The sequence below is a fragment of the Aquarana catesbeiana genome, linkage group LG04 (assembly GCF_042186555.1).
Source record: "Aquarana catesbeiana isolate 2022-GZ linkage group LG04, ASM4218655v1, whole genome shotgun sequence".
Lineage (NCBI taxonomy): Eukaryota > Metazoa > Chordata > Amphibia > Anura > Ranidae > Aquarana > Aquarana catesbeiana.
Window position 1 is genome coordinate 457,232,854 of NC_133327.1, and position 27,912 is coordinate 457,260,765.

General features: G+C 40.9%; 1 protein-coding gene across 3 annotated transcripts in view; it reads left to right on the forward strand.

The window, feature by feature from the left end:
• The window catches only part of FMN2 (formin 2), a 262,967-nt gene that overhangs the window by 13,090 nt on the left and 221,965 nt on the right, over positions 1-27,912 (forward strand). For 2 of the 3 annotated variants that reach the window (XR_012243937.1, XM_073627509.1), the window contains exons 2-3: positions 1,672-1,835; positions 9,473-9,626. Coding sequence is in view for 2 of the 3 variants with exons in the window: in XM_073627509.1 (XP_073483610.1) it covers positions 1,672-1,835; positions 9,473-9,626 (318 nt within the window). In the remaining variant the exon portion in view is untranslated. The remainder of the gene's footprint in view (positions 1-1,671; positions 1,836-9,472; positions 9,627-27,912) is intronic. The other variant, XM_073627510.1, reaches the window with a different exon arrangement.

Below are 27,912 nucleotides of genomic sequence, written 5' to 3' on the forward strand. Positions count from 1 at the left end.
TGGGGCCTGAGCCATGATTGGCCAAAGGCACCCTGCCTTTGGCCAATCAGCAGGTCAGGTGCATGCTTTGGCCAATCAGCAGTCATCAATGCACTGTAATCTCGCAGTGCATTGGTGGTCTTGCCGTTTCTTATGGGGCGTTCCGTGGGCGCTCAAATTTCCTGCGAATGTTCGAGTTGAACTTCCGTTCGACTCGAACATCGGGCTCATCCAAGGTGATATGCTTATATTTTCCCACAAAATGTTATAAAACACTGTATGTCTAGGAATAAGGTTCAGGTTTACTACTACAATAAGTTTGTGTCGAACTTCCTAGATTTTGGCCAAGAACGTTGGCTGCCAAAAATAAGGAACAACCTATAATGCTGATAATGAACAGAAAAGGAGCGCACTCACATAGCCACATCCGTAAATTGAGGGAATGAACAAGAAAAAAAAGGAGTACTATAACAGTAAACCTAGGTCGGACTTTAAGGGCATAGGAAACAACAAAGAGGTATGAGAATGAAAACTATTTATTGAAAAATATACAACATGAATAGAACAGTACAGAAAAATTAAAAATCATGTAAACTGATACATAGTGTGCAGTGAGCCCTTGTGTATCTACGTGTTTCATCGTTAGGCTTCTTCAGGATACAGTCAAGGTTCTACAGATAGCAAATAAAGAGAACAGACCTCACTGTCTGCAAATAGAACATATAGGTTTTAAAATGGTGATATACCACTGTATATTTAAAAATTGATATTTGTCAACAGGAAGTAACCATAATGCAGGTGGGTATATACAAGAAGAAAAAAAAATCGATAGATACATTTAAACAGACAGCCGTACCTTGCAGAGAGATAAGTCTCAATTATAAGTATCCAGAAACTGGTTTAGAGGATACCATCCCACTGGAAACAGGTTCTACTACACCACCGTCAGGATCTATGCACAGATAGGTCAGGCCAGCCCAATCTAGTAAACAGTGTGAGATAATATAAATATATAGCTACCAACACACAGAGTAGGCTCCTTTAAATGTTAGTATACAGCACATAATGACAATGATCATAGGAGAGGGGTACCTGCTAATAAGAGAAGAGCAGGAAAAGCCAGACGGTTCCAGGGACAGGGGCAAAATAATGCACAAAGAGTGGACTCAGTACCAAAGAGGGAGGGGAGCCAGCTATGGGCTTCAAAGCCCACCAAGCAATGAGGACACCCACCAGGAAAATAGTCCAAATATGAGACTGAGAGATTGTCCACAATGTGTAGCAAAATCTATAGAACAAAGTTACATGAGCCAATAATTTAAAGGAAAGGAAAACCAGGCCCCTTTCTATAAAAGGTGGGCTCACAGCATCCCTATTGTCAATGTGTGTTGGAGCTACTAGGGAGAAATGACGATTCTTTTATTTTATTCTTTTTATTTGGCACTAGTACTAAATGTGTCCTCAATTGCAGTGCTCAACTTACCATGCCTTATGTTTGACAAAAGCTTACTTATTAGCCCTACAAATGGGCAGAATTAAAAAAACAAGTTTTGACCCCATATAGACTTCAATAGGGTTCAATGCAGAGATCGCAAACTCCAAACTTTGAACAAGATTTGAAAAACTGTTCAGGAACTGTGATGGGTTTTCTTGGATTTACTTATGTGCATATTATCTATCCATTAACTATAGGACAAACCTTACTGGAAAAAATATTTAACCAACAAAGAAATGCACCAGAGAATGTAGAAAATCTTTGCTCTGAAATCCTTACTGTGGGCTTCCTGCTTCCTTTCGGTGACTGTTTTCGTGAACAGTGCAGTAAAAGTGCAGAACAGATTCCTTCCAATACACAAGTAAGTTTTAACACCTTTGTTTTACTATTTCAAATTGATTCACGTTACAACCTATGCAGTATTAAAGAACCAATTCCAAAAAAGGGGGCACAAGTGACAAAAAAGCTTGATATGTTTTAGTTATGTGAAAAGGAGTATTTGTGTGAAAATTTGTGTTAATGTAAACCCTTAGCATGCTGAAAGTGATTACTCCAGAAAACCATTACTGTGAACGATAAAGAGTACAAAAATAAATTTAAACCACTCCCATTTGCTCCCAATACTTTACATCCTGCATCCTAGGTTGCTTGTCCTCACATTAAAGTGGTTCTAAAGGCAGAAGGTTTTTTCTTTTACCTTAAAGTGGTTGTAAACCTCAGTCATGAAATTTGAGTAAAGCACATACATCTGTAGTGTTTCCTTGTCTCTCTCCAGAGCTGTAAGTGTCGTTTCTCTCTGGTGTGTCGTTCTTCTGTTATCAGCATGAGTGACTTCTTTTCCCATTTTGCCAGATAAATTTGTGACAGAAAGAAAGCTCAGCTCACAGTTTGTATATTCACAATACAGCTCTGTATCCTTCCTTCGCTCCTGTGTCGTGTGTGAAGGTGGTGTGTCCCTTCCTCCTATTAGCTCTCACACACTGCACAAGAGCTCTAACTACAGCTCCCCGCCCTTCCTCTGTGATACTGACAGATGAAGGATTATATCCAAATTCAACACTTTTCAAGGGATGTAAAAAAAGAGAAGACATCAAATAAACAAGTAAACCCAAGTAGGAGGATTTGTTTTTATCTCTGTGTATCATCTGAGTTCAGTCACTTCACTGGGTATATGAGAGCGTTTACAACCACTTTAATGCATTATATGCATTAGGATAAAATAATCTTCTGCACAAAATTGAAGGCTCTCTTGGCTCTCTCCTTTTTGGCTCAGATACAGTAGCGGGAGCCATTGGCTCCCGCTGCTGTCAGTCACAGGCAATGAGGAGGGAGCAGGGGACCAGCTGGGCAGCACTTTGTTTGTCTTAGGGACACAAAGAGACAGTTTGGGAGTGAGCATACATAAATGCCTCATAGCGGAGGGGTTGGAGCATTGTCGGGGGACCCAAGAAGAGGAGGATCCAGGCTGTCCTATGCGAAACCATTGCACAGAGTAGGTAAGTATGATATGTTTGCTATTTAAAAAAATAAAAAGTAAACCTTTAGAATCACTTTAAGTAAAGTAAAAAGGGTTGTGTAGCATCATTACCCTTTATATTTTTAGTCTCTTTGTATGAATTCTTCATACATAGTGACTGGAGTTTGTCTGAATCTAAACCCAAGACTACTGTTAATTTGAATTTGAACACTAAGGCCGGGTTCACACTGCTCCGACATGGAAGTCAGACGACTTAAGATCCGACCTTGCCCTACAACTTCATGTCTGACTTCCATACGACTTCAATGAACGGGATCTGACTTTGATCCGACCACACCAGGCCTTTCGAGTCTGGTATAAATCTTGAAGGGGGAACCCTATGCCAAAATTAAAAAGAAAAATGGCCTGGGGGAACAAATGTAATCTTGGATTCAGGCACTGTACACTGGCCCAACAACTGCCGTGCTGGTAAACAGGGTTCGATCGGAGTATTTCTCTCTGTCTAATGGGACGAGACAAGGCTGCCCCTTCTCTCCATTAATGTTTGTGTTAACCCTAGAACCTTTCCTTTGTAAAGTAAGATCGGACCCTTTGATCAGAGGACTTCAGGTCTCAAACATGGAGCATAAGTTTGCCGCATATGCAGATGACCTTTTATTTCTTCTTACCGAACCGGAGGTTTCACTACCACGTCTACTTCAATGTCTAGCTCAATATGGGGATCTTTTTAATTTCTCTATAAATGATGCTAAATGTGAAGCGATGAGTATTCTTCTTCTGATGGAGTGTATTGCTAAACTACAAGGAACCTACAGGTTCAAATGGGTTCAGTCCTTTTTGAAATACCTGGGGGTTAAATTGACACTGGATACGGCCCAATTATATGAGATAAACTTTTGCCCATTATTATCAAAAATGCGACCATACTTTCAACTCTGACAGACTCTCACCCTCACGTGGTTTTGGAGGTGTAATGCATTTAAGATGCATTGCTCCCCCAGATTCTATATTTAATGCAAGTGATACCTATTAAATTACCACAAGCTTTTTTTCTCTCTTGTCGGAAACTGTTAATTAAATTCCTTTGGAGCAACAAAGTTGCTAGACTTCTCTACTCGCTGTTAGTCTTGCCTAAATCTCGGGAGGCTATTGGTCTGCCCGATTTGACCTCATATTATCGAGCTCTACACTTGTCTAGAGTGGTGTCATGGTGCACCACCCCGCAGACCAAACTTTGGGTGCAAGTGGAACAACAAGCCTCATCGATTGCTCTGTCTGCACTTCCTTGGGTTGTTCATAAATACTATCTGGGTTTGCAGAGGCACCCTACAATTGGGGCTACTATTACAGTCCTTACTCACATACTCTCATCACAAGGCCTCTCTCCCTACCCTTCCTCATTAACATGATTGTGTTATGGTGATTCAGAATCCAGACTTAACACCTGGGCATGACAATAAACAGCTCCGGGGGCTGATAGGACTAGGTATAACTAGATGCATGCATTTTGTCACCCCGCAGGGCTGGATGTCTATGCAAGAGCTTTCTACCCTTTCACAGACCCCCCTTGGTCTCCTTTTCAATTGTCACATTATTTAAGGTCTATACCAGAAGTGGTATTATTTGATAGGCCATTGACATTCTTTGAGCGCCTATGTACAGAGGGGAAACATGTACCACATATGCTATCCCTTCTGTATACACATTATTGAACCTCCAGAAGATTTTATACCTCCGTATATACGTCGCTGAGAGGTGGATCTTCAGACTCCTTTTACAAGATCCCAAATTAACAGGATCACTTTGTTGGCTCATAAATCCTCTATAGCAAGCCGCTTTCAAGAACAGGCATATAAGTTATTGGGCAGGTGGTACTGGGTCCTGGTCTTACTTAATAAACTTTATCCGCAAACTTCTAAGTTATGCTGGCACTGCAATAAAGAGACAGGTACATTGCTACACATTTTTTGGTTGTGCCCTTTAATCGCATCATTTTGGAAGGAAGTGGGGAACCCGATCAAACATTTGACATCAGTTGACCTTGGTTCAGATCCTCTGGGATACCTTCTGCATCTAAATGAGCTGCCCCTCCATCATTATAAAAGTCGCTGACAGCTCATATGCTGAATGCTGCTCGGGCATGTATTCCAGACCTGTGGAAGTCTACTATTACACCTTCTTTGAAACATTGGTTTTCTAGAATAGATGAAATTAGGACAATGGAATATTTACTGCGTTTCTCTATGGTAGAGAGGAGGAATGTAGGGATACCTGGCGGCCATGGACGAATTTTGCTTGCACACCCCAGTATGTTGATTGCCTCCCTGTCTAGGTTAGGCATGAAGACCTATAATGGCAGGCTGGGTTCGACAGGTTAAATCGGTGTGGAGGGGAAGGGGGTCAGAAACCACAAAGTTCTGAATTTGAGCTAGTCAGATGGCCCTTTTTTTTTTGCTTTGTTTCGTTTTGTCTGGTTTTGTTTTGTTTTGTTTGTTTATCAGTTTTCTTTTTAGTAGATTTTGTCACCAAACCCCTAATGTTGAGGTCTGGAGGAAAGTTTATTTTCTTATCATAAAAGTAGATAAGCTAAGGAATAATAAAGGAAGATATTAAGCAGCGACGTAATATATAATGTATTATAGAATAATAGTTGATGTAAATATTACATTTTAGGTATATGTTGAGGCTATAGGACCCTATTAGATTTGATAATGAATTTTTATTAGGGTGGCGTATTATTATTGTATTATTTTATAATTTGTATTATTCTTTATCTTTGTTCATGAATTTAATATGTGTCTCTGCTGGTCTATCTGTTATATTTGTTTTGTGAGGTTGGTTTCAATTTATTTTTCATTCTAAAATGGGTCTATTTCCTTTTTCTGTTATTATGTAGATGTTTTGTTATATATGGAAAACTTTTTTCGAATAAAGAATTATACTTAAAAAAAAGAATCACTTTAAGTAAAGTATAAAGGGTTGTGTAGCATCATTAGCCTTTATATTTTCAGTCCCTTTGTATGAATTCTTCATACATGGTGACTGGAGTTCGTCTGAACCTAAACCGGAGACTTTCTTGTTAATTTGAATTTGAACACTAAGGCCGGGTTCACACTGCTCCGACATGGAAGTCAGACGACTTACGATCCGACCTTGCCCTACAACTTCATGTCCGTTTTCCATGCGACTTCAATGAACGGGATCCGATTTTGATCCGACCACACTAGGCCCTTCAAGTCTGGTATAAATCTTGAAGGGGAAACCCTGCGCAAAAATTAAAAAGAAAAACGGCATGGGAACCATACCAGACCCTTTGGGAAACCCCACTTCATAAAAAAAAATGACGTGGGGTTCCCCCGCTAAAACCACATGCCCTCAACTTGGGGGGTGAGTGCTATGTTGATGGGGACAAAGGCCTCTTCCTGATAACCCTGGGCGTTGGTTGTGGGGTTCTGCGGGCAGGGGGCTTATCGGAATCTGGAAGCCCCCTTTAACAAGAGGGCCCCCAGAGCCTGACTCCCCACTACGTGAATGAGTATGGGGTACGTTGTACCCCTACTCATTCACCCAAAAAAGTGTCAAAAATAAATAAAAACAGTACACAGGTTTTTGACAAAGTCCTTTTATTAAAAATGAAGAATGTCCAAAGTGTCTTCTTTCTCCGGTGATGTCTTCTCCCTCCAGTCTTCTCTCTCTGGTGATATCTTTCTCCCTCCAGTGATGTCTTCTCCCTCAGGTTCTTCTCCCACCGGTGATGTCTTCTCTCTCTGGTTATTCTCCCTCTGGTGATGTCTTCTTCCTCTGGTTCTTCTGTTGGTTCTTCTCCCTCCGCTGATGTCTTCTTCCTCTGGTTCTCCTGTTGGTTCTTCTCCCTCCTCTGATGTCTTCTCCCAAAGCTAGCTCCAGCTATTGTGTTAGCTCTGGCATCTGCCGTCTCTTATATAACCATGGAGCGTGGTTATCCAGTGACGTCATCCGGAGACCCCACCCCCTTGTGATGTCACTGCCTATCATGCCCCGAGGGAAGGAGAAGAACCAGCAGAAGAACCAAAGGAAGAAGACATCACCGGAGGGAGAAGAACCAGAGGGAGAAAACATCACCGGAGAAAGAAGACACGTTGGAGCTACAACGGGGGAAATTTTTCATTTTTATAAAGGACTTTGTAAAAAACCTGTGTACTGTTTTTATTTATTTTTGGACACTTTTTTTGGGTGAATGAGTAGGGGTACAATGTACCCTCACTCATTCACATGGGGCTCAGGATCTGGGGACCCCCTTGTCTAAGGGGGCTTTCAGATTCAAATAAGCCCCCTGCCCACAGACCCCCACAACCACCACTCAGGATTGTCGGGCAATGACCATGTCCACATCAACATGCAGCCTGCCAGGTCCCCTCCTTTTTCTGACCTGCCGGGCTGCATGCTCGTTCAAGGGTCTGGTATGGATTCTGGGGGGGACCCCACATTGTTTTTTTTATTTTGGAGAGGGGTTCTCCCTCAAGATTCATACCAGACTCAAAGGGCCTGCTATGGAACTGGGGGGGAACCTCATGCCATTTTCTTTTTTTAATTTTGATGTGGGATTCCTCTTCAAGATCCTCAGAGCACAAGTCACATGTCACAAGTTGGATCAGTTAAGATGATGATCTGACTTGGATGCAACTTACATTCAAAACAATAGGCAGAAATCATGCCCCAGTCAGACCAAAGTAGTTCAGGAAACTTTTTCAAAGTCGGACCGACACAAGTCAGACCAGTTACAACGGCTCTCAGAGGAAACCATTGATTTATACACGTCATGTGACATGTGCTCCCAAAGTCGTAGCGTATGTTGCACCAGTGTGAACCAGGCCTAAACCTCAAACAACTTTTTTTTTGTTACATAGTTTAAAGGTTGGGAAATAACAGGTGATCCATAGATTACTATCACAGTGATAAATGGTAAATACTATATTATACTATATAGTATTATACTATATTCTATATTATATACCATATATAAAATATAATTAATAATTATAATAATATAATTGTGGTTATGACTAAGGCCTTATAGGCTGAAACGCGTCAATTGACTTAATTTGCGTTTGTTCACTGTGGCTATTCAATAAAATGAAGATATTTTAAGAGCAACAACCAGAGTGCGGATCATTTTTTCTACATATATAAAATATACTGTTTTTTTCATATAATAAAAAAGCAATAACTGCAATAATAATGATATTGCTATCATGCTGAAAAAAGGTCACAAGATAAAAAGTCTGTTGTAAGTAGATAATGTGTGACAATAACAGCACTGCAAAACCTGCAATGAAGTCTATATGCCAAACAGTTTTGGTCCAATTTTTACATATACCATAATTTAATAAACATAAATACAGAAAATTCAGCCTACCTTTGGGTTAGCTCTGATGAGCTCCAGAAATACAAAAGTTGTTATCCATACTTACCAAAATTTTATTTTCCTTGAGGCTCATAAAGTCAGCCTATATTTGTGTCTAGAGTTCTAGGAAATTGCTGCTACAAAATTGTCAGTATGACTTGGGCCATACTTGTTCTAGGTCATTGACAAAGTAATGAAGCAAAATGGTAATTTTCAGAATGCGAGGTCAGCACTGGCAGCCCTAAAGTTTCTATAAAGATATGTGTCCTTTAAACATAATCTAGGGAATTCATAAAGCGTGTTTTAGAAACTCTTTAGAATCCTGTTGTGCCTTCACGTGCCAAATGTCAGTGCTCACCCTAAATTCATGTACCTGTTGGAAATAGGTAAATTCATTTGAGGCAAGCACCAGCAATTGTTGCCTGGAGGCATGCTGAGACCAACGTTTCCATACGGGCACTCTGTTCTCAGTGCAGTTCCCTTCCTGCATTGTAGCTGTCACCCAGACAGCGCAGGAGCCAAGGAGTTTTGTAGTGAGCGGAACCTGATGGAAATTCAGAGACACTCGTTTCCCATTGGACACTGTCTGCTATCAATTGCAATAGGAGAAGTTGGGATTTTCCAACAATGGTACTGCTAACTAGGTTATGTTATGGTTTTCCTAAATTAAAAATGAAATACACATGTTTTAGAATGCACATTGGGAAAAGATCCACTGCTTTCAGCACTGTAGATTGATGTGAAATAAACAACCCAGCACCCCATGATCTAGGTCAGTGGTTCTCAACCATGTCCTCAAGAAACCCCAACAGGCCATGTTTTGGGAATTTCTCTTAGATAAAATAGATGTCCAAAATACCAACCCATTGACTCTGATTTAAAGCAGCTGCGCAAGATAAAGGAAAACCTGCAAACATGGCCTGTTGGAGGTACTTGAGGACAGGGTTGAGAACCACTGAGCTAGGTAACTGCTTCTCAAGTCTAATGAAACATACCTGTATTTCTTCTGTGTGTGTCTACAACAATCAAGTAGAGAAATATCCTTTCTTGTGTCTGCAACCATTTTTATGGTGAAATTCATAAGTTATTATAATTACTTTCAACTGCATATTAAAGATATTTGTAAAAGACCAAGTAGTGTTTACATTTTTTATTTCAACAGCAAGATCAATTTTCCACAAGAGCTGCAGTGAATCAACCTACTCACTCACTTAATTCTTTAGAAGAATGCTTTACACAAAGAAGTCAAGTCGCACGGTCATCTTCATCCATCTCATTTACGGAGGAATTTGGTAAGACTGCATTTTTCTAAAGCCTCATAAGTGAATAATTTAGCCATATCACACTGACAACTTTTATAAACAAATGGAATATGACTTATAAGCAGGTCTGTTGGTCACTTGAGTCACATTGGGTTCAATACAGTTTTCCAAAAGTCTCTGAATTTATAGCCAAAAATTACCACTAAAACCCATAACACACTGCATAATAGCGATGAGTCTCTAAAAGCCAATAATCTAAAGGGATGGACAAGCCAACCTCCTCACTTTAAAAGGGTGGGGGTCACATCAGCCATACTGTCAGCGTGTGTTGTTGCTGGTTAGGGAAAGCTAACAAATCTGTGTAGGAAGAGCATAAGGAGAGATATAGTACAATACTGTGTTTTACAGTGTTATGCCCCGTACACACGGTCGGATTTTCCGACGGAAAATGTGTGATAGGACCTTAATGTCGGAAATTCCGACCGTGTGTGGGCTCCATCACACATTTTCCATCGGATTTTCCGACACACAAAGTTTGAGAGCAGGATACAAAATTTTCCGACAACAAAATCCGCTGTTGGAAATTCCGATCGTGTGTACACAAATCCGACGGACAAAGTGCCACACATGCTCAGAATAAATAAAGAGATGAAAGCTATTGGCCACTGCCCCGTTTATAGTCCCGACGTACGTGTTTTACGTCACCGCGTTTAGAACGATCGGATTTTCCGACAACTTTGTGTGACCGTGTGTATGCAAGACAAGTTTGAGCCAACATCCGTCGGAAAAAATCCTAGGATTTTGTTGTCGGAATGTCCGAACAAAGTCCGACCGTGTGTACGGGGCATAAGACTATCAACTGTTTACAGTTTAATTCATACAACAATCTTTCCTATGACTACTTTTGTCCTTTATCAGGGCAAGCGTGAGAGAGAGAGGTGGGCATTTGTTTTGGGGGATTAGTCAGGTTCTATATATTTTTTTTCTGAGAGGGTGGGGGCACTTAATAGCATGAGACATGGTCCTACACAACCCATTCCTGCATCCCCTCTTCCAGTCTTTTTACAGTCTGCATCTCTACGGGCCATCACTCTCTTCTGGGCCAGCTCGTGTCAGCACCCTCTTGCTCAGGGCTAAGAAGTTGTGATAGCGTTCTGCTTTCTGGCTCCTGTACCAATGGATTGTCTTTCTTTAATTGCTACTGTGCTTGACCCCTTGTAATAATAATATGAATATAAATAATATGAATTATTTTAGGAATTGCTACCCCTGTCTGGATCATGGATGTGCTACTGATTGCCACCTGCCCAGACCCTTGCTTGGACAACAGACTCTGCCTCTACCCACTGCTAGCCAGTTCTGACAACTGCATACTTGGGGTCCTGTCAGTTACTAGTCCTGGTAATTCTCTCATACGAAACCTGCGTTGAACCTTTCTACATTGTTGAGGTAACATACACAGTATGTTGGTGAACTCACTCGCTCTCTCTCTGAGGGTTGATTGGAAGCATCAACAACAATACTCCTGCGCATGAATGAGATTACATTATAGTGGCTGTTTCTCTGTGACTAATGTGAATACTCCGTATGAAGAAAAAAGAGGGCGCACTGGCCTAGTGCATTATCCAACGTAGATTTTTAAGATAAGAAACGTAAACGTACAATATCTACTCACAAACAGAAGTGGGAATCATTCATCAAGCCACACTCATGGTTGCAGTGCCCCGGACCATCTAAATCCTCGAGCAAAGGGGAGGGAAACAGGCCCAGGTCCCTGCTGGCTGATGCATTTCAAAGGACAATCCTTCTTCTTTAAAGCCTAACTGCAAATGATTGTTTAGCAGTACTTATCCCTTGACTTACTATTCAGACATACCCATGGCCCTTTCCAGCAGAAGGGAGAAGAAAAAGCCAAAAAGAAAAAAAAACAATAAAAAAATAACTTTTGCAGAAAAACGATTCATAAATGTGTGTATACTAGCATGAATGTAAACGCATTTCTGGCCTTGCTGTTCCGAAGATTAGCATGCGTTCCAGGCCAAGCGACCATGCCACCCTGCAGTGCCATGCAGCTTCCTGTGTTCCATTCATGCTAGTATACACATATGTAAGGATCGTTTTTCTGCAAAAGTCATGTGCATATATGTGCATACACACACACACACATATACAGTGCCTTGCAAAAGTGTTCACCCCCCTTTAATCTGAATTATATGTGATGGATCAGAACACAATAGTCTAAGTTGGTGAAGTAAAATTAGAAAAATATATACATAAAACTATAATTGGCATTTGCGTATGTATTCACCCCCTTTGTTATGAAGCCTATAAAAAGTTCTGGTGCACCCAATTACCTTCAGAAGTCACATAATTAGTGAAATGATGTCCACCTGTGTGCAATCTAAGTGTCACGTGATCTGTCATTACATATGTACACCTTTTTGACAGGCCCCAGAGGCTGCAACACTACTAATCAAACACTGCCATGAAGACCAAGGAACTCTCCAAACAAGTAAGGGACAATGTTGTTGAGAAGTACAAGTCAGGGTTAGGTTATAAAAAAATATCCAAATCTTTGATGGTCCCTAGGAGCACCATCAAATCTATCATAACCAAATAGAAAGAACATGGCACAACAGCAAACCTGCCAAGAGATGGCCGCACACCAAAACTCACGGACTGGGCAAGGAGGGCATTAATCAGAGAGGCAGCACAGAGACTGGAGTATGTGTACATAGGATGGCAGTAAGCCATACAGTCCATAGAGTTAGGCTTTATGGCAGAGTGGCCAGAAGAAACCCATTACTTTCAGTAAAAAAAAAAGGGCACGTTTTGAGTTTGCGAAAAGGCTTGTGGGAGACTCCCAAAATGTATGGAGAAAGGTGCTCTGGTCTGATGAGACTAAAATTTAACTTTTTGGCCATCAAAGAAAACGCTATGTCTGGCACAAACCCAACACATCACATCACCCAAAGAACACCATCCCCACAGTGAAACATGGTGGTGGCAGCATTATGCTGTGGGGATGTTTTTCAGCAGTCAGGACTGGGAGGCTGGTCAGAGTTGAGGGAAAGATGGATGGTTCTAAATACAGGGATATTCTTGAGCAAAACTGAGGCTAGGACGGAGGTTCACATTCTAGCAGGACAATGACCTCAAACACACTGCTAAAGCAACACTTGAGTGGTTTAAGGGGAAACATGTAAAAGTGTTGGAATGGCCTAGTCAAAGGCCAGACCTCAATCCAATAGAAAATCTGTGGTCAGACTTAAAGATTGCTGTTCACAAGCGCAAACCATCCAACTTGAAGGAGCTGGAGCAGTTTTGCAAGGAGGAATGGGCAAAAATCCCAGTGGTAAGATGTGGCAAGCTCGTAGAGACTTATCCAAAGCGACTGTGACTAAAAAGTATTGACTTTAGGGGGTGAATAGTTATGCACATTGACCTTTTCTGTTATTTTGTCCTATTTGTTGTTTGCTTCACAATAAAAAAAAACTTCTTCAAAGTTGTGGGCATGTTCTGTAAATTAAATTATGTAAATCCTCAAACAATCCATGTTAATTCCAGGTTGTGAGGCAACAAAACAGGAAAAATGCCAAGGGGGTGAATACTTTTGCAAGGCACTATATATATATATATATATATATATATATATATATATATATATATAGATAGATAGATAGATAGATAGATAGATAGATAGATAGATAGATAGATAGATAGATATATCTAGATATATCTAGATATATATCTAGATATATCTAGATATATCTAGATATATAGATATATCTATATATATATATCTATATCTATATATACATATACATGTCCATGTGAGTCATATTATTACATATATAGTTTGGTGGCACCACACATGCTGTTACTAAGGGATGTATATCAGACTTTTATTGTTGAACCCTTGAGAGGGTCCATGGCTCTCACGTTGTGGGTGGGTGTGTGTGTATAGTAAGTGAAAGAATAATCACTGCTAAACAAATAATTAGCAGTTAGGCTCTGAAGAAGAAGAATTGTCCTTTGAAATGCGTGGGCCTGTTTCCTTCCCCTTTGCTCAAGGATTTAGGCGGTCCGGGACACTTCAGCCACCAGTGTGGCTTAACGAATGATTCACACCTCTATTTGTGAGTAGATATAGTACGTTTCTGTTTTTTATCGTAATAAACCTATGTTGGATGAGGCACTAGGCCAGTGCAATCTTTTTAAGCCACAGTGCTACATTCACAGTACTGGGATAGCCACAAAAGGGGGCTCTACAAAGTATTGACTTTAGGGGGGTGAATAGTTATGCACATTGACCTTTTCTGTTATTTTGTCCTATTTGTTGTTTGCTTCACAATAAAAAAAACTTCTTCAAAGTTGTGGGCATGTTCTGTAAATTAAATTATGTAAATCCTCAAACAATCCATGTTAATTCCAGGTTGTGAGGCAACAAAACACGAAAAATGCCAAGGGGGGTGAATACTTTTGCAAGGCACTTTTTATATATATATATATATATATATATATATATATATATATATATATATATACACACACACACATGTCTATGTACTGGGAGCATCCCAGTACTGTGAATGTAGCACTGTGGCTTAAAATGATATTAAAGGCAATGATTTTTTTTTTAATCAACAAACATGTTAGACAGTACTTACCTGCTCTGTGCAGTGGTTTTGCACAGAGCAGCCATGATCCTCTTCTCTGGTCCCCCGCTGCTGCTCCTGCCACCCCCCCCTCCTGACAAGTGCCCCAGAGTAAGCAGCTTGCTATGGGGGCACCCTGGAGGCTCACTCTCGAGACGCTGCTCTGCATGACCATATAATGCATGAAGGTAAAAAACCTTGAGCTTTTTCAACCACTTTCAGTCCTGGGGGCATCCAAGGACCAGTAGGCATACTAGACTGAAGGGAAAGTTAGCCTTGCTATTTTTTCAGAACAGGACAGAGAACAGTAAACCTATGGACTAATAGGGTTTTGGGGGTTGGGGAAGGGATGAAGGATATTTTATTTCATTTTCTGTGCTAGGTCCTTTTTGTGAGTTTGTTGTGTTCAGCATACACTTGTTGCTGAACAGTTGTTGAAGTTGCCCCTTTTAAGCAGCATGCCCCTTTCGCTGTGTGGTAACTAGTGCATACCAAAATCACCACACATTCACCCTCTATCACAAAAGTTTTCCGTAAAAGCTAGACATCCCATCCACATTCCAAATAATTACTACGATGAATGGCAGGTAAAAAAATTAAAGGTAGAGTTGTTGCCCATGATAGTATTAGGGAGTGAGCATATCCACATCACACCTAGCAGATAGTTACTGTTGTGAGATTAAACATTTTTTACTAAGCTATATTTGCCGTCACTATATTTTATGTAAAGAACATAGTTACCTATGGCTTTTAGAGATCTATTGGAGCTGCTACTACCTCTGGATAAATTAGGTTTAGTAATGCTGTCACTAATAAACCTCCTGAAAAATGTTTTTTTTTAAAAAACTAAAGTAAATCAGATTGGGGAGCTGCTGTATGTAAGCCAAGAATAAAAAATTAAATTCCATAGCCAAATATGCACTGTTAGAGAACACTGGGGTTGATTTACTATAAGCAAATCCACTTTGCACATCAAGTGAACTTGGAAGTGCAGTCACTTTAGATCTGAGGGGAAGCTCTGCTGATTTTAACATCTAATCATGTGCAAGCAAAAATGCTGTTTTTTATTTTCCTTGCATGTCCCCCTCAGATCTACAGCGACTGCACTTCCAAGTGCACTTGTAGTATAAAGTGGATTTGCCTTTAGTAAATCAATCCCACTGTCTCCAAGACTGTCCATGAATCTTGTGCTGTTCCTATAACACCACCTTTGGCTGTAAGGCATCCCTCCAAACTGTAAGTTTAAAGCTCTGTTCACACCTAGGCTTTTGGGCGTTTTTCTGTTGAAAGCCTCTAAAAACGCCCAACAAGACAAATCCCATTCATTTCAATGGCCCCTGTTCACATCTGAGCGTTTTTGTTATCTGAAGCAAAACGCCTGAAGCTCAAAAAAGTACAGGAGCTTCTTTTTTGGCAGATTACAGGCGGTTTCTGTTTTTTACATTGGTGACCTTTTGACCTGTACAAAAACAAGGCAACATCGCGGCAACTCGTGGTTCACTGTGGCAAAAATCGTGGTAAAAAGCAGCAAAATTGCGGCAAAAAAAGTGTAACTTTCTGCCTGAAAACAAAACGCCTATGTGTGAACAGACCTAAGGGTTATGCCGCGTACACGACCAGACTCTTCCTCAGAACAGACTTGTCTTGTCGACGGAGTTCCGCTGAAACGGACTTACCTACACACGATCACACCAAAGTCCGTTTGTTTAGAACGCGATGACGTACGACAGGACTAGAATAAGGAAGTTCAACAGCCAGTAACCAATAATTGCCCTTGCGTCGTTCTTGGTCTTTCGGACTAGCATACAGACGAGCGGTTTTCCCGATAGGAACTGACTCAGTCGGAAAAATTTGAAACATGTTCTATTTCTAGGTCCGTCAGAATTTTCAAAATTAAAAGGTCAGATGAAGCCCACACACGATCGGAATGTCTGACGGAATGGTTCCGTCGGACCTTTTCTGCCGGAAAGTCCGGTCGTGTGTACGCGACATTAGTGTATTTTCAATATCAGCCTTGAAGCTGCTTGAAAAGACCCTCTGCCCACTCAACAGCACTGGTGCAAAAAATTTACAGTGAAACAAAATACATCCAAACACCAGCACACAGCAAACATGAAAATATAAGTGAACCAAAAAAAAATCCTGACAGAATACCTGACTAATAACAAACAGAAAGCCAAACTAACAGCTAACTATATACTATACAGGTATATACCAAATGGGGAACTCGAAAAGCAGAGGAAAACTGGTGGTGCAGGGAGCAAATGGGAAAGAAGTGAAACAAAACTGGGATCAGGAACAAAGGGGTGCAGGTTCAAGTAAGCAGGGTACAGAGTACAGGACAGAGAGCAAGAGCAAGATCTAGGCAAACAGAATCATGCATTAGCAAAACACTAGAGCAAGAGGCATTTAGTAGGGGAAGACCTAAATATCCTCCCAGCAGCCAGCATCAGGTGGAAACTGATTACTGAGGTCTGTTGGCTGCTGTTGGACACAGGAATTACAACCCTTCGCCCAGGGAACAACAGTGCCACCAGCAGGTGGTCCAGGTCCTGGCACTGTTTTTGATTCATTTAGTATATTAATGACGCCTCATTTAAACTTGATCCTTCCACATTGCATAGAAGAACCTTTACATTTGTTAGAAAGCAAAGATAAGTTTAAAAGCAGATTGCCTTCTATGGCATTATACGCTAATTGAGACTTGGACCCAATATAACCTACACCAATTGTACCTCTTATAAGACTAAAATTGTACCTGTTATGAAGTTAGAATTTACAGTGACTATACATTGTGGGGTTCAGCTTCAAGCGGAGAGCTCGCAGAGAAGTATTCCATGCACCAAGTAGGTTTAAGGGCTTCCTGTCCACCATGTCTATTAGTCAGTGTTTACAGCAAGACAAGAAGATTTCCTAGCAGGGATAAGCATCGCAGTCTAAAAGCAAAAGTCCAGCAGAAATAGGTATTAAGATTCCTAGCCTAAGGCTAGTAAATGGACTCCACTTGGTCTGCTTCAGACCTGCAGACATGTTATCTCACAGCCTGCTTGCATCCTTTCCCAGCAACAACACCTCAACACAGGGAAAGAAAAATTATACCCTAGGTGGGGAACAAGATGTGGTCAGTGATTAACCCCCTGCAGCCTGCTACAAACCTTCCACTGCCATCCAGTTACCTCATGAACCACAAAATCCTATGCAGCAGATACAATCTATTCACAACTGACAGGGGCTGTTTCTCACAAGTTGTACAAATAGTAAAGCATTATGTGAAGATCCTAGCACAAACATACATACAGCGGGCTATAAAATATAGTGTTGCAGATGCACAAACAATATTTACTTATGCTGTAAGCTAACTGTTTGCAAATCTGTGTCTGCATTGCACTAAGGAACTGCCAAACATTGATGGATGATTTTTTGAGTATAGTGCTGTATCTTGACAAAGTTTTAATAGGACCAGACTGTACAGAAAAAAACAAAGCTGATCTCATCTAAATACTCTGTTGATAAACATGTATCTGAACATGTACAGTACCTGCCAAAGTATTAAGTCTCCAAATCCAGTCCTATGATTCAGGAATGCCTGCCAATTATCTATGTGTAACTAACATTGGATTAAAAAAGTATGTAAATATACAATGTGATATGGCAAGAGATAATATCTTAAAAAAAGACTAAAAAACTATGTGTTACAAAAAATATATGTGAAACCAATAATATTAAAAACTGAAGATGCAGTTATTCAAAATGATCGCTTTAAACATTAATGTAATTAGAAAAACAACACATCCACCTAGGTAAGTTGCTCTTACTATCCTGTGCCAATCAGCACAAAAACTCCCATCCAGTTTTGAGACCCACATAGCATATAGGACCAAGCAGTAGTAACATAAATCCAGTTAGCCATACTCTACGCATTTCTCCACTTTGACTTCATCAGGGATTGGATGTTTTTGTGTTGATTGGCACAGGATAGTAGGAGCAATGCTAGCTAAGGGGAAACAAGGCTTGTTTTCTGCTATATTGGCAAGTAATATTTCTAGTACTACAATGCACTTTTATTAAGTGGATTTTTTTTTAAATTAGCTTTGAGTATTCAGTAAATAGTATCACACTATTGGATCTGTCTTTGTGCTTGTTTATGATCTGTGATGCGAAAATTCCCTCTGGATCTAGAGTTGAATCCTAGATGTCCATGATCAATCTGATGGCCGACATAATAATTTTTGCATGGTACTGATATTCAGTAATCAGAGGTCTTTTTATCCCTTGAGTTTTGCTTAGTATTTCATAGTGAATGGTTGTCTCACTAGGGACTGCACTTGATAGAGATTTGCATGAAGGAATATCACTTTTTGTGAGACTTTTTACTAATATATATTTCACATCACATTGAGCTTTTTGCAATACTTAAGTTGTGCTACTATTTATTAATTTTGTATATTTTGTAAATTTAAATAGGTGGAAACGCTGTTTTTTGGTAATTAAATGTATCCTTGCTAGATGCCACTGCCAGATCCCTTGATCTCCATTATAGTAGCAGCAAAGCATGCTGACAGGAAATGGAGGAGCAACAACAGCACACTGATGAGGTCAAGCTTATTCTATTCCCTCCTGTTGTCAGTGTGTTCTGTGTCAGCACATACAGTATCTCACAAAAGTGAATACACCCCTCACATTTTTGTGAATATTTTATTATAACTTTTCATGTGACAACACTGAAGAAATGACACTTTGTTACAATGTAAAGTAGTGAGTGTACAGCTTGTATAACAGTGTAAATTTGCTGTCCCCTCAAAATAACTAAACACACAGCCATTAATGTCTAAACCACTGGCAACAAAAGTGAGTACACCCCTAAGTGAATATGTCCAAATTGGGCCCAAAGTGTCAATATTTTGTGTGGCCACCATTATTTTCCAGCATTGCTTTAACCCTCTTGGGCATGGAGTTCACCAGAGCTTCACAGGTTGCCACTGGAGTCCTCTTCCACTCCTCCATGATGACATCACAGAGATGGTGGATGTTAGAGACCTTGCGCTCCTCCACCTTCCGTTTGAGCATGCCCCACAGATGCTTAATAGGGTTTAGGTCTGGAGACATGCTTGGCCAGTCCATAACCTTTACTCCCAGCTTCTTTAGCAAGGCATTGGTCATCTTGGAGATGTGTTTGGGGTCGTTATCATGTTGGAATACTGCCCTGTGGCCCAGTCTCCGAAGGGAGGGGATCATGCTCTGCTTCAGTATGTCACAGTACATGTTGGCATTCACTGTTCCTTTAATGAACTGTAGCTCCCCAGTGCCGGCAGCACTAATGCAACCCCAGACCATGACATTCCCACCACCATGCTTGACTGTAGGCAAGACACACTTGTCTTTGTACTCCTCACCTGGTTGCCGCCACACACGCTTGACACCATCTGAAACAAATTTGTTTATCTTGGTCTCATCAGACCACAGGACATGTTTTCAGTGATCCATGTCCTTAGTCTGCTTGTCTTCAGCAAACTGTTTGTGGGCTTTCTTGTGCATCATCTTTAGAAGAGGCTTCCTTCTGGGACAACAGCAATGCAGACCAATTTAATGCAGTGTGCGGATTATGGTCTGAGCACTGACAAGCTGACCCCCCACCCCTTCAGCCTCTGCAGCAATGCTGGCAGCACTCCTACGTCTATTTCCCAAAGACAACCTCTGGATATGATGCTGAGCTTGTGCACTCAACTTCTTTGGTCAACCATGGCGAGGCCTGTTCTGAGTGGAATCTGTCCCATTAAACCGCTGTATGATCTTGGCCACCATGCTGCAGCTCAGCTTCAGTATCTTGGCAATCTTGTTTCTAGCCTAGGCCATCTTTATGTAGAGCAACAATTCTTTTTTTCAGATCCTCAGAGAGTTCTTAGCCATGAGGTACCATGTTGAACTTCCAGTGACCAGTATGAGAGAGTGAGAGCGATAACACCAGATTTAACACACCTGCTCCCCATTCACACCTGAGACCTTGTAACACTAACGAGTCACATGGCACCGGGAGGGAAAATGGCTAATTGGGCCCAATTTAGACATTTTCACTTAGAGGTGTACTCACTCTTGTTGCCAGCAGTTTAGACATTAATGGTTGAGTTATTTTGAGGGGACAGCAAATTTACAATGTTATACAAGCTGTACACTCACTACTTTACATTGTAGTAAAGTGAAATTTCTTCAGTGTTGTCACATGAAAAGATATAACAAAATATTTACAAAAATGTGAGGGATGTACTCAGTTTTGTAAGATACTACACAGTGAAGTGCCACTCAGCATCCAGTTCTACTTTGAACTACATTAAAGGTTGACATCAAGACTAATTAAATTCTAGGTGCAATTTTACAATACATTTAACTAGTTATTTTAATGAATACATAGATGCAATAACTGTTTTAATATATAACTGAAGCTAAGCTTTATAGTGAACATGCCATGGGTTATATATAGAAGCTGCCATTGCGCCTCCTGAAAATGCCATATCTGACATGATGACCCTCTGACTGCAATGCTGAACCAGTAGCCTGGAACAAATATGCAAATAAGACAATGGGGGTTATTTACGAAAGCAAAATACACTTTGCACTACAAGTGCAAAGTGCACTTGAAATTGCACTGAAAGTGCACTTGGAAGTGCAGTCCACTGTAGATCCGAGTGGGACATGCAAGGAAAATAAAAAACAGCATTTTAGCTTGTACACGATTGGATGATAAAATCAGCAGAGCTTCCCCTCATTTGAGATCTACCCCTCAGATTTACAGCGACTGCATTTCCAAGTGCACTTTCAGTGCAATTTCAAGTGCACTTTGCACTTGTAGTTTGCACTTGTAGTGCAAAGTGGATTTGCCTTTCGTAAATAAATAACCCCCATTGTGATAGTCAAAGGCTTAGAAATGATAAAAGCCAAAGACAGTTAGGGAGCCAGCATTTTTGGAAGGATGGTCAAAAATAACTTTAGAGTACCTACAACCCTTACAACTATAGCTCCCTCCTCTAGTTAGGCTGCTAGTCCAAATGAGTTTTTTTTTGCTTTACTTTAATCAGTGGATCAGTGATCTACTGTTTTTGTCTATATTTGATTATGGCTACCTGCTTCTGGGAGAGGTTTGCAGAACATAGGGTAGGGAGAGTCAAATGTCTTAAATGAATATTTATCATGCCTCAGACAATCCCTGGGGAAGTTATATATGAGTGGGAGGCTTTTCCAGAGCGTTCTTCCTCTGCCAGGAGTTTTCCAGTTGCGCAGTCATGCAACACTGTACCCAAACAAGCTTTTTTATCATTTTTTGAGACAGATAGAGCTTTCTTTTGGTGGTATTTAATCACCACTAGGTTTTTTATTTGTTGCTAAGTGAACGAAAAAAGACAAAAAAAAGTTTTTCTTAGTTTCTGTTATAAAATTTTGTAAATAAGTAATTTTTCTCCTTTACTGATATGCGCTGATGAGGTTGCACTGATATACTGCACTGAAGGGCACTGATAGGCTGCACTGATGGACACTGATGAGGCGGCACTGGTGGACACTGATGAGAAGGCACTGATGAGGCTGCACTGATATGCAGCACCGATTGGTGCTAATAGGCGGCACTGATGGATGGCACTCATAGGCGGCACCGATGGCACTCATAGGCGTCACTGATGGGCACTGATAGGTTGCAATGATAGGAGACACTGATAGGCATCATTGATAGGCGACACTGATTGGCACTGACAGGCATTACTGATGGGCACTGATTGGCAGCACTGGTGGGCACTGTTGGGGCTGCACTGATTATCAGGACACTAATGATCAGTGCCCTGATTGTCAGCGCAGATGTCCCCTGTGTGGATTAGCCAGTTTTCAGCTCTCCTCTCCTCATGCTCTGTCAGTGTGTGGGGAGGATTGCCGATAACCACCAAATCTTAGTTACATTGTGTCAGCTGTGATTGGACACTGCTGATCACATGGTAAAGAGCCGCAGTGATTGACTCTTTACCCCGATCTGTGATCAGCTGTGTCCGAATGTTGCGCGCAGGCAATGCGAGGATGTCATACGCAGGAAAAGGAGGAGTATATCAACCGCGACAGTACTGTTTGTGACACATCACAGGACGTACCCTCGTGGCTAACAGAGGGCGGAGTGAAGGAAAGACTAGATAAACTTAAAGGGGTTGTAAAGGTAAAAATTTTTTCACCTTAATGCATTCTATGCATTAAGGTGAAAAAACTTCTGACAGAACCGCCGCCCCCAGGCCCCCCGTTTTACTTACCTGACGCCTCGAAAGTCAGCTTCGCGTTCCCGACATCTGTTCCTCCGCTCACCCTGGCCGCTGATTGGCTGCAGTGGATGGATTGAAAGCAGCGCAGCCATTGGCTCGCGCTGCTGTCAATCACATCCGATGACGCGGCGCGCCGGGGGGCGGGACCGAGTGATACAGCGAGCGGCTATAGCCGCCGGCTGTATCACGGGAGCGCGCCCGCAAGCACTCACCACCGTGCGAGGGAGCTCGCATTAAGGTGGTGAATGCTTGCGGGGAGGAGCTGAAACAGCCGCCGAGGGACCCCAGAAGACGAGGTTCGGGGCCACTCTGTGCAGAACGAGCTGCACAGTGAAGGTAAGTATGACATGTTTGTTATTTTTAAAAAAAAAAAAAAACACCTTTACAAACACTTTAATACAAATAAATCACCAGGACCAGATGGCTTACACCCGAGAGTCCTCAGAGAACTCAGTCAGGTTATAGCCAGACTATTGTTCCTGATCTTTGTGGACAGCATACTGACAGGATTTGTACCAGCTGGTTGGAGAAAAGCCAAAGTGGTACCAATATTAAAAAAAGGACAGATACAAATCCCCGGAAACTATAGGCCTAACATTAATCGGTAAATTATTGGAGAGGATGATGAGGGACTATATCCAAAAATTTAGTGAGGAAAAAAATATCAGAAGTAGTTATCAGCATGAGTTTACGAAAGGTCGTTCTTGCCAGACCAATCTGTTAAAGTGATTGTAAGGCTTTGTTTTTTGTTTTTTTTTATAAAAAAACAAACATGTCATACTTACCTCCACTGTGCAATTCATTTGCACAGAGTCGACTTCTGGAGTCCCCCGGTGGTGCTGGTAGCTCCTCTCAGCATCGGGGAGGTTATCTTATGGGCGCGCTCCTGAGTCCAGCATTTGCATCCATAGACTCATAATGCCAGACTCGGCACCGCCCCCTGGCGCCCGTGTCATTGGATTTGATTGACAGCAGGAGGAGCCAATGGCTGCGCTACTATCAATCTATCCAATCAAGAGCCGAGACAACGGGCAGAGGGAAAAAGCGCGTCTCTGACGTGGGATATGCAGGACTCAGGTGAGTAAAACGGGGGGGGGGGCTGCCGGGCCGGTCAGTGACAGAAGTTTTTTCACCTTAATGCATAGAATGCATTAAGGTGAAAAAGGATGAGGGTTTACAATTCCTTTAACATTCTACGAGGAAGTGAGCTGCCATCTAGACAGGGGAAGGCCTGTGCATTTAGTGTACCTGGATTTTGCAAAGGCATTCGATACAGTCCCCCATAAGCGCTTGATCTACAAGCTGAGTTCCTCAGGCATGGACCATAAGTCTTGTTCTTGGGGAAAAAAATGGTTACAGGGGCGTGTCCAAAGGGTAGTGATAAATAACTTTTACTTCAACTGGTCTGGGGTGGTAAGTGGGGTACCCCAAGGTTCTGTCTTGGGACCAATTCTATTCAATTTATTCATGATATATAGATAATGATATAGAGGATGGGATAAATAGCTCAATCTCAGTTTTTGTGGACAACACAAAAATAAGCAGGGCAATAACTTCACATCAGGATATAGAAATTTTACAGAAAGACCTGAACAAAATAATAGAGTGGGCAAATACATGGCAAATGAGGTTTAATGTGGAAAAATGTAATGTGGAAAATGTAAAGTAATGCAATTGGGGCAAAAAACATAAATGCAAACTACTCACTTAGGGGAGAACTGCTGGGGGAATCAAGGATGGAGAAAGATCTGGGGGTCCTAGTAAGATGACAGATGAGCAATAGCATGCAATATCAAGCTGCAGCTACCAAAGCCAGCAGAATATTAGCATGCATAAAAGGGGGATATAGTCCAGAGATAATCCTGTCACTTTATGAAACTCTGCTTAGACCACATATGGAGTATTCTGTCTAGTTCTGGTCACCAGTCCTCAGAAAGTTGTGCTGGAACTGGAGAGAGTCCAAATAAGGGCAACAAAACGAATAAGGGGACTCGAGGACCTCGATTACGAGGAATGGTTTCAAACACTAAATCTATTCTCACTGGAGAAACAACACTTGAAAGGAGAAATGATTGTGATTTACAAATACCTCAATGTCGATCCCAGCATAGGAAAAAAACTATTCAGTCTCAAGGAGTGTAGGAGGACACGGGGACACACTATGAGATTGGAGAAGAAGCGGTTTAACCTTAAACTGTATAAGACAGAAAAGAGAGGCTCCTCTAAGTGCAGAATTAGTAGCGGTTTACTTCCCCAAACAACATTAAAAACACTTACAGGAATCTGGCGAATTAAAAAGCATGTAGTCATTGATAATGCAAATGGTCCTGCAGGCAGATGGGTCCCCGGCATGTAAAGACTCTCACAATTATGTCCTGTGCTGTACTAAAAACATAGAGCTACTGGTAAGCTGATGAATGGGTACACACACAGAGTTCATGATGGATGGAGATCCCAGAAGTGATGTCAGCAGTGAGAGACGGGAGCCAGCATGGACAGGATGTAGTCATCAGTAAGGGACGCGTTTCGAACATTAGTAAGTCCCTTTTTCAACCTAATGACTGCAAGTCTACACACAAGTAAACTTATACTATCTTGGGCGGGAAAATAGGCGGGGACATGAACAAACACAAACAAGGAAGACAGGAAGTTATAATTGATATAATAATAATGAGAAACATTCTCTGAATAATATATAATAATAGGTATACTGATAAAAATAAAAATAATAATAATAATAAAAAATGATAAATAAAAATAAAAAAATAAAATAAAACTGAAAATAAAAATAAAAATATTAGTATTAAGAATTAAAATGAAATGTAAAAATTTTTAATAGGAGAGGAAGGGTAGAGAATGTATATCCCATCCACAAAAAACATGAAAAAACAAAAGCATGCAACAAATAGTAATAATAGCGACCAATCATAATGGGAAACAGGATAATCTCAGATATAAAAATATTCTAAAAACTATTTAGGAATGTTACATAGTTACATAGTAGGTGAGGTTGAAAAAAGACACACGTCCATCAAGTCCAACCTATGTGTGTGATTATGTGTCAGTATTACCTTACATATCCCTGTATGTTGCGGTCATTCAGGTGATTATCTAATAGTTTCTTGAAGCTATCAATGCTCCCCGCTGAGACCACCGCCTGTGGAAGGGAATTCCACATCCTTACAGTAAAGAACCCTCTACGTAGTTTAAGATTAAACCTCTTTTCTTCTAATTGTAATGAGTGGCCCCGAGTCTTATTAAACTCTCTTCTGCGAAAAAGTTTTATCCCTATTGTGGGGTCACCAGTACAGTATTTGTAAATTGAAATCATATCCCCTCTCAAGCGTCTCTTCTCCAGAGAGAATAAGTTCAACGCTCGCAACCTTTCCTCATAACTAAGATCCTCCAGACCCTTTATTAGCTTTGTTGCCCTTCTTTGTACTCGCTCCATTTCCAGTACATCCTTCCTGAGGACTGGTGCCCAGAACTGGACAGCATACTCCAGGTGCGGCCGGACCAGAGTCTTGTAGAGCGGGAGAATTATCGTTTTATCTTTGGAGTTGATCCCCCTTTTAATACATGCCAATATTCTGTTTGCCTTATTAGCAGCAGCTTGGCATTGCATGCCATTGCTGAGCCTATCATCTACTAGGACCCCCAGGTCCTTTTCCATTCTAGATTCCCCCAGAGGTTCTCCCCCCAGTGTATAGATTGCATTCATATTTTTGCCACCCAAATGCATTATTTTACATTTTTCTACATTGAACCTCATTTGCCATGTAGTCGCCCACCCCATTAATTTGTTCAGGTCTTTTTGCAAGGTTTCCACATCCTGCGGAGAAGTTATTGCCCTACTTAGCTTAGTATTTTTAAGACACTTAAGACACTCTTGAATGTGCATCTTAAAGAATACAACATACAGAGATATGGGAAATAATTATAGACATTGACACATGTGCACCTACACAGGTTGAACTGGATGGACTATTGTCTTTATTCAACCTTACCTACTATGTAACTATACGACGACCTCCTGGCAAAGTGCGCCCGCGCTGTAGCTGTCATTTGGCTATAATGCGGTCGTAAAGGGGTTCAAATACTGTGTATAGTCTGCTTGGTTTTTGGTTTCATGCAAAGTGAAATTAGTTTGCAGTTTAAGTCCATTTAATATAGCAGAGTCACTAAATGACTCTTCAAATTCCTTCATAGTTTTGATGGATATGAGAGCTGTAGCTGCCAATTGTAGTAATCTTTTCTGGTCCCTGAAGAGGGTGTTTACAGAATTAACACAACAAATCAAAGGGTTGGAGGGGTGTACTGAAGGGGTGTAAGTGTTGTATTATGCTCCAGTGGACACTCTCTTAATGTCCTTTATTCTAGCTGCATCTATAAAAGGAAATTTCAACTCCTTAGACACAAAAAATTATATGTATCTTTTGCATATACAGTATCACTTAGAAGATCTAATTTGTTTTAATAGGCTGCTTGACTTGGTAGTATAGGCTTGTTTGGTGTCCAAGTGATTGGCATGTTCCTATACATATTAGTATAAGCACTTTTACTTAATGTAAATTTGTTACAGTAAGATTTATGAAGACTGTATGAAACGTAACTCTGGGCAGTTCATCTGTATGTCAGTATAGGACACTGGTCCAAGTCCAGATGTATAAAATGAAAACAAGAAAAATAAATAATTCCATCAAATATAGTGCCTGGGGGTCCCCTTAGTCTTCCTGTAAAGTGGAGCATCTGTACCATGTATAGAACCTGCTGCAGCAAAAATTACATTTATAAAGAAAAAAAATGAAATTTTCCCTGCAAGCTTTCTTTATTTTGTAAACAACAGCTCGGGGAGCCAGTCTGTATGATGAGGCCACAATATAGGGCACTCAGAACAAGATTAGAGATGTTTTAGATACATTCTGGTGTCAGGTTTGCAGACTTTGGATAGAAGTAACAGGTGTGGAAAAATTAGACTTTGGGTGTTGGTGGTGCCTTCACACCGTAACCCTATAGAGGTATTGTTGATGATAACAAGAATTGGCATTGCTGTAAAAAATTTAAATGATATGCTCCTGTCAAACAGAGGTGAAAATTTTGGCTTTGGGTGTTTGTGCTGCCTTCGCACCGTAACCCTATAGAGGTACTCTTGATGAAAGCAAGAATTTGCTTTGCTGTAAAAAATTGAAATTTTATGCACCTGAAGTGCAGAAAAATTGGTCCATGGGTGGTATTTGTGCCCATGAAACCTTTCCCAAAAAATGTCTTTCATATAAAATCAACACCCTTAAAGCTAGGCAGCCTAGACAGCTGCTGCTAATTCAGAAATGATTCATTTTGATAAATGTCAGCTGGTCAACGGAGTCTGTGTAC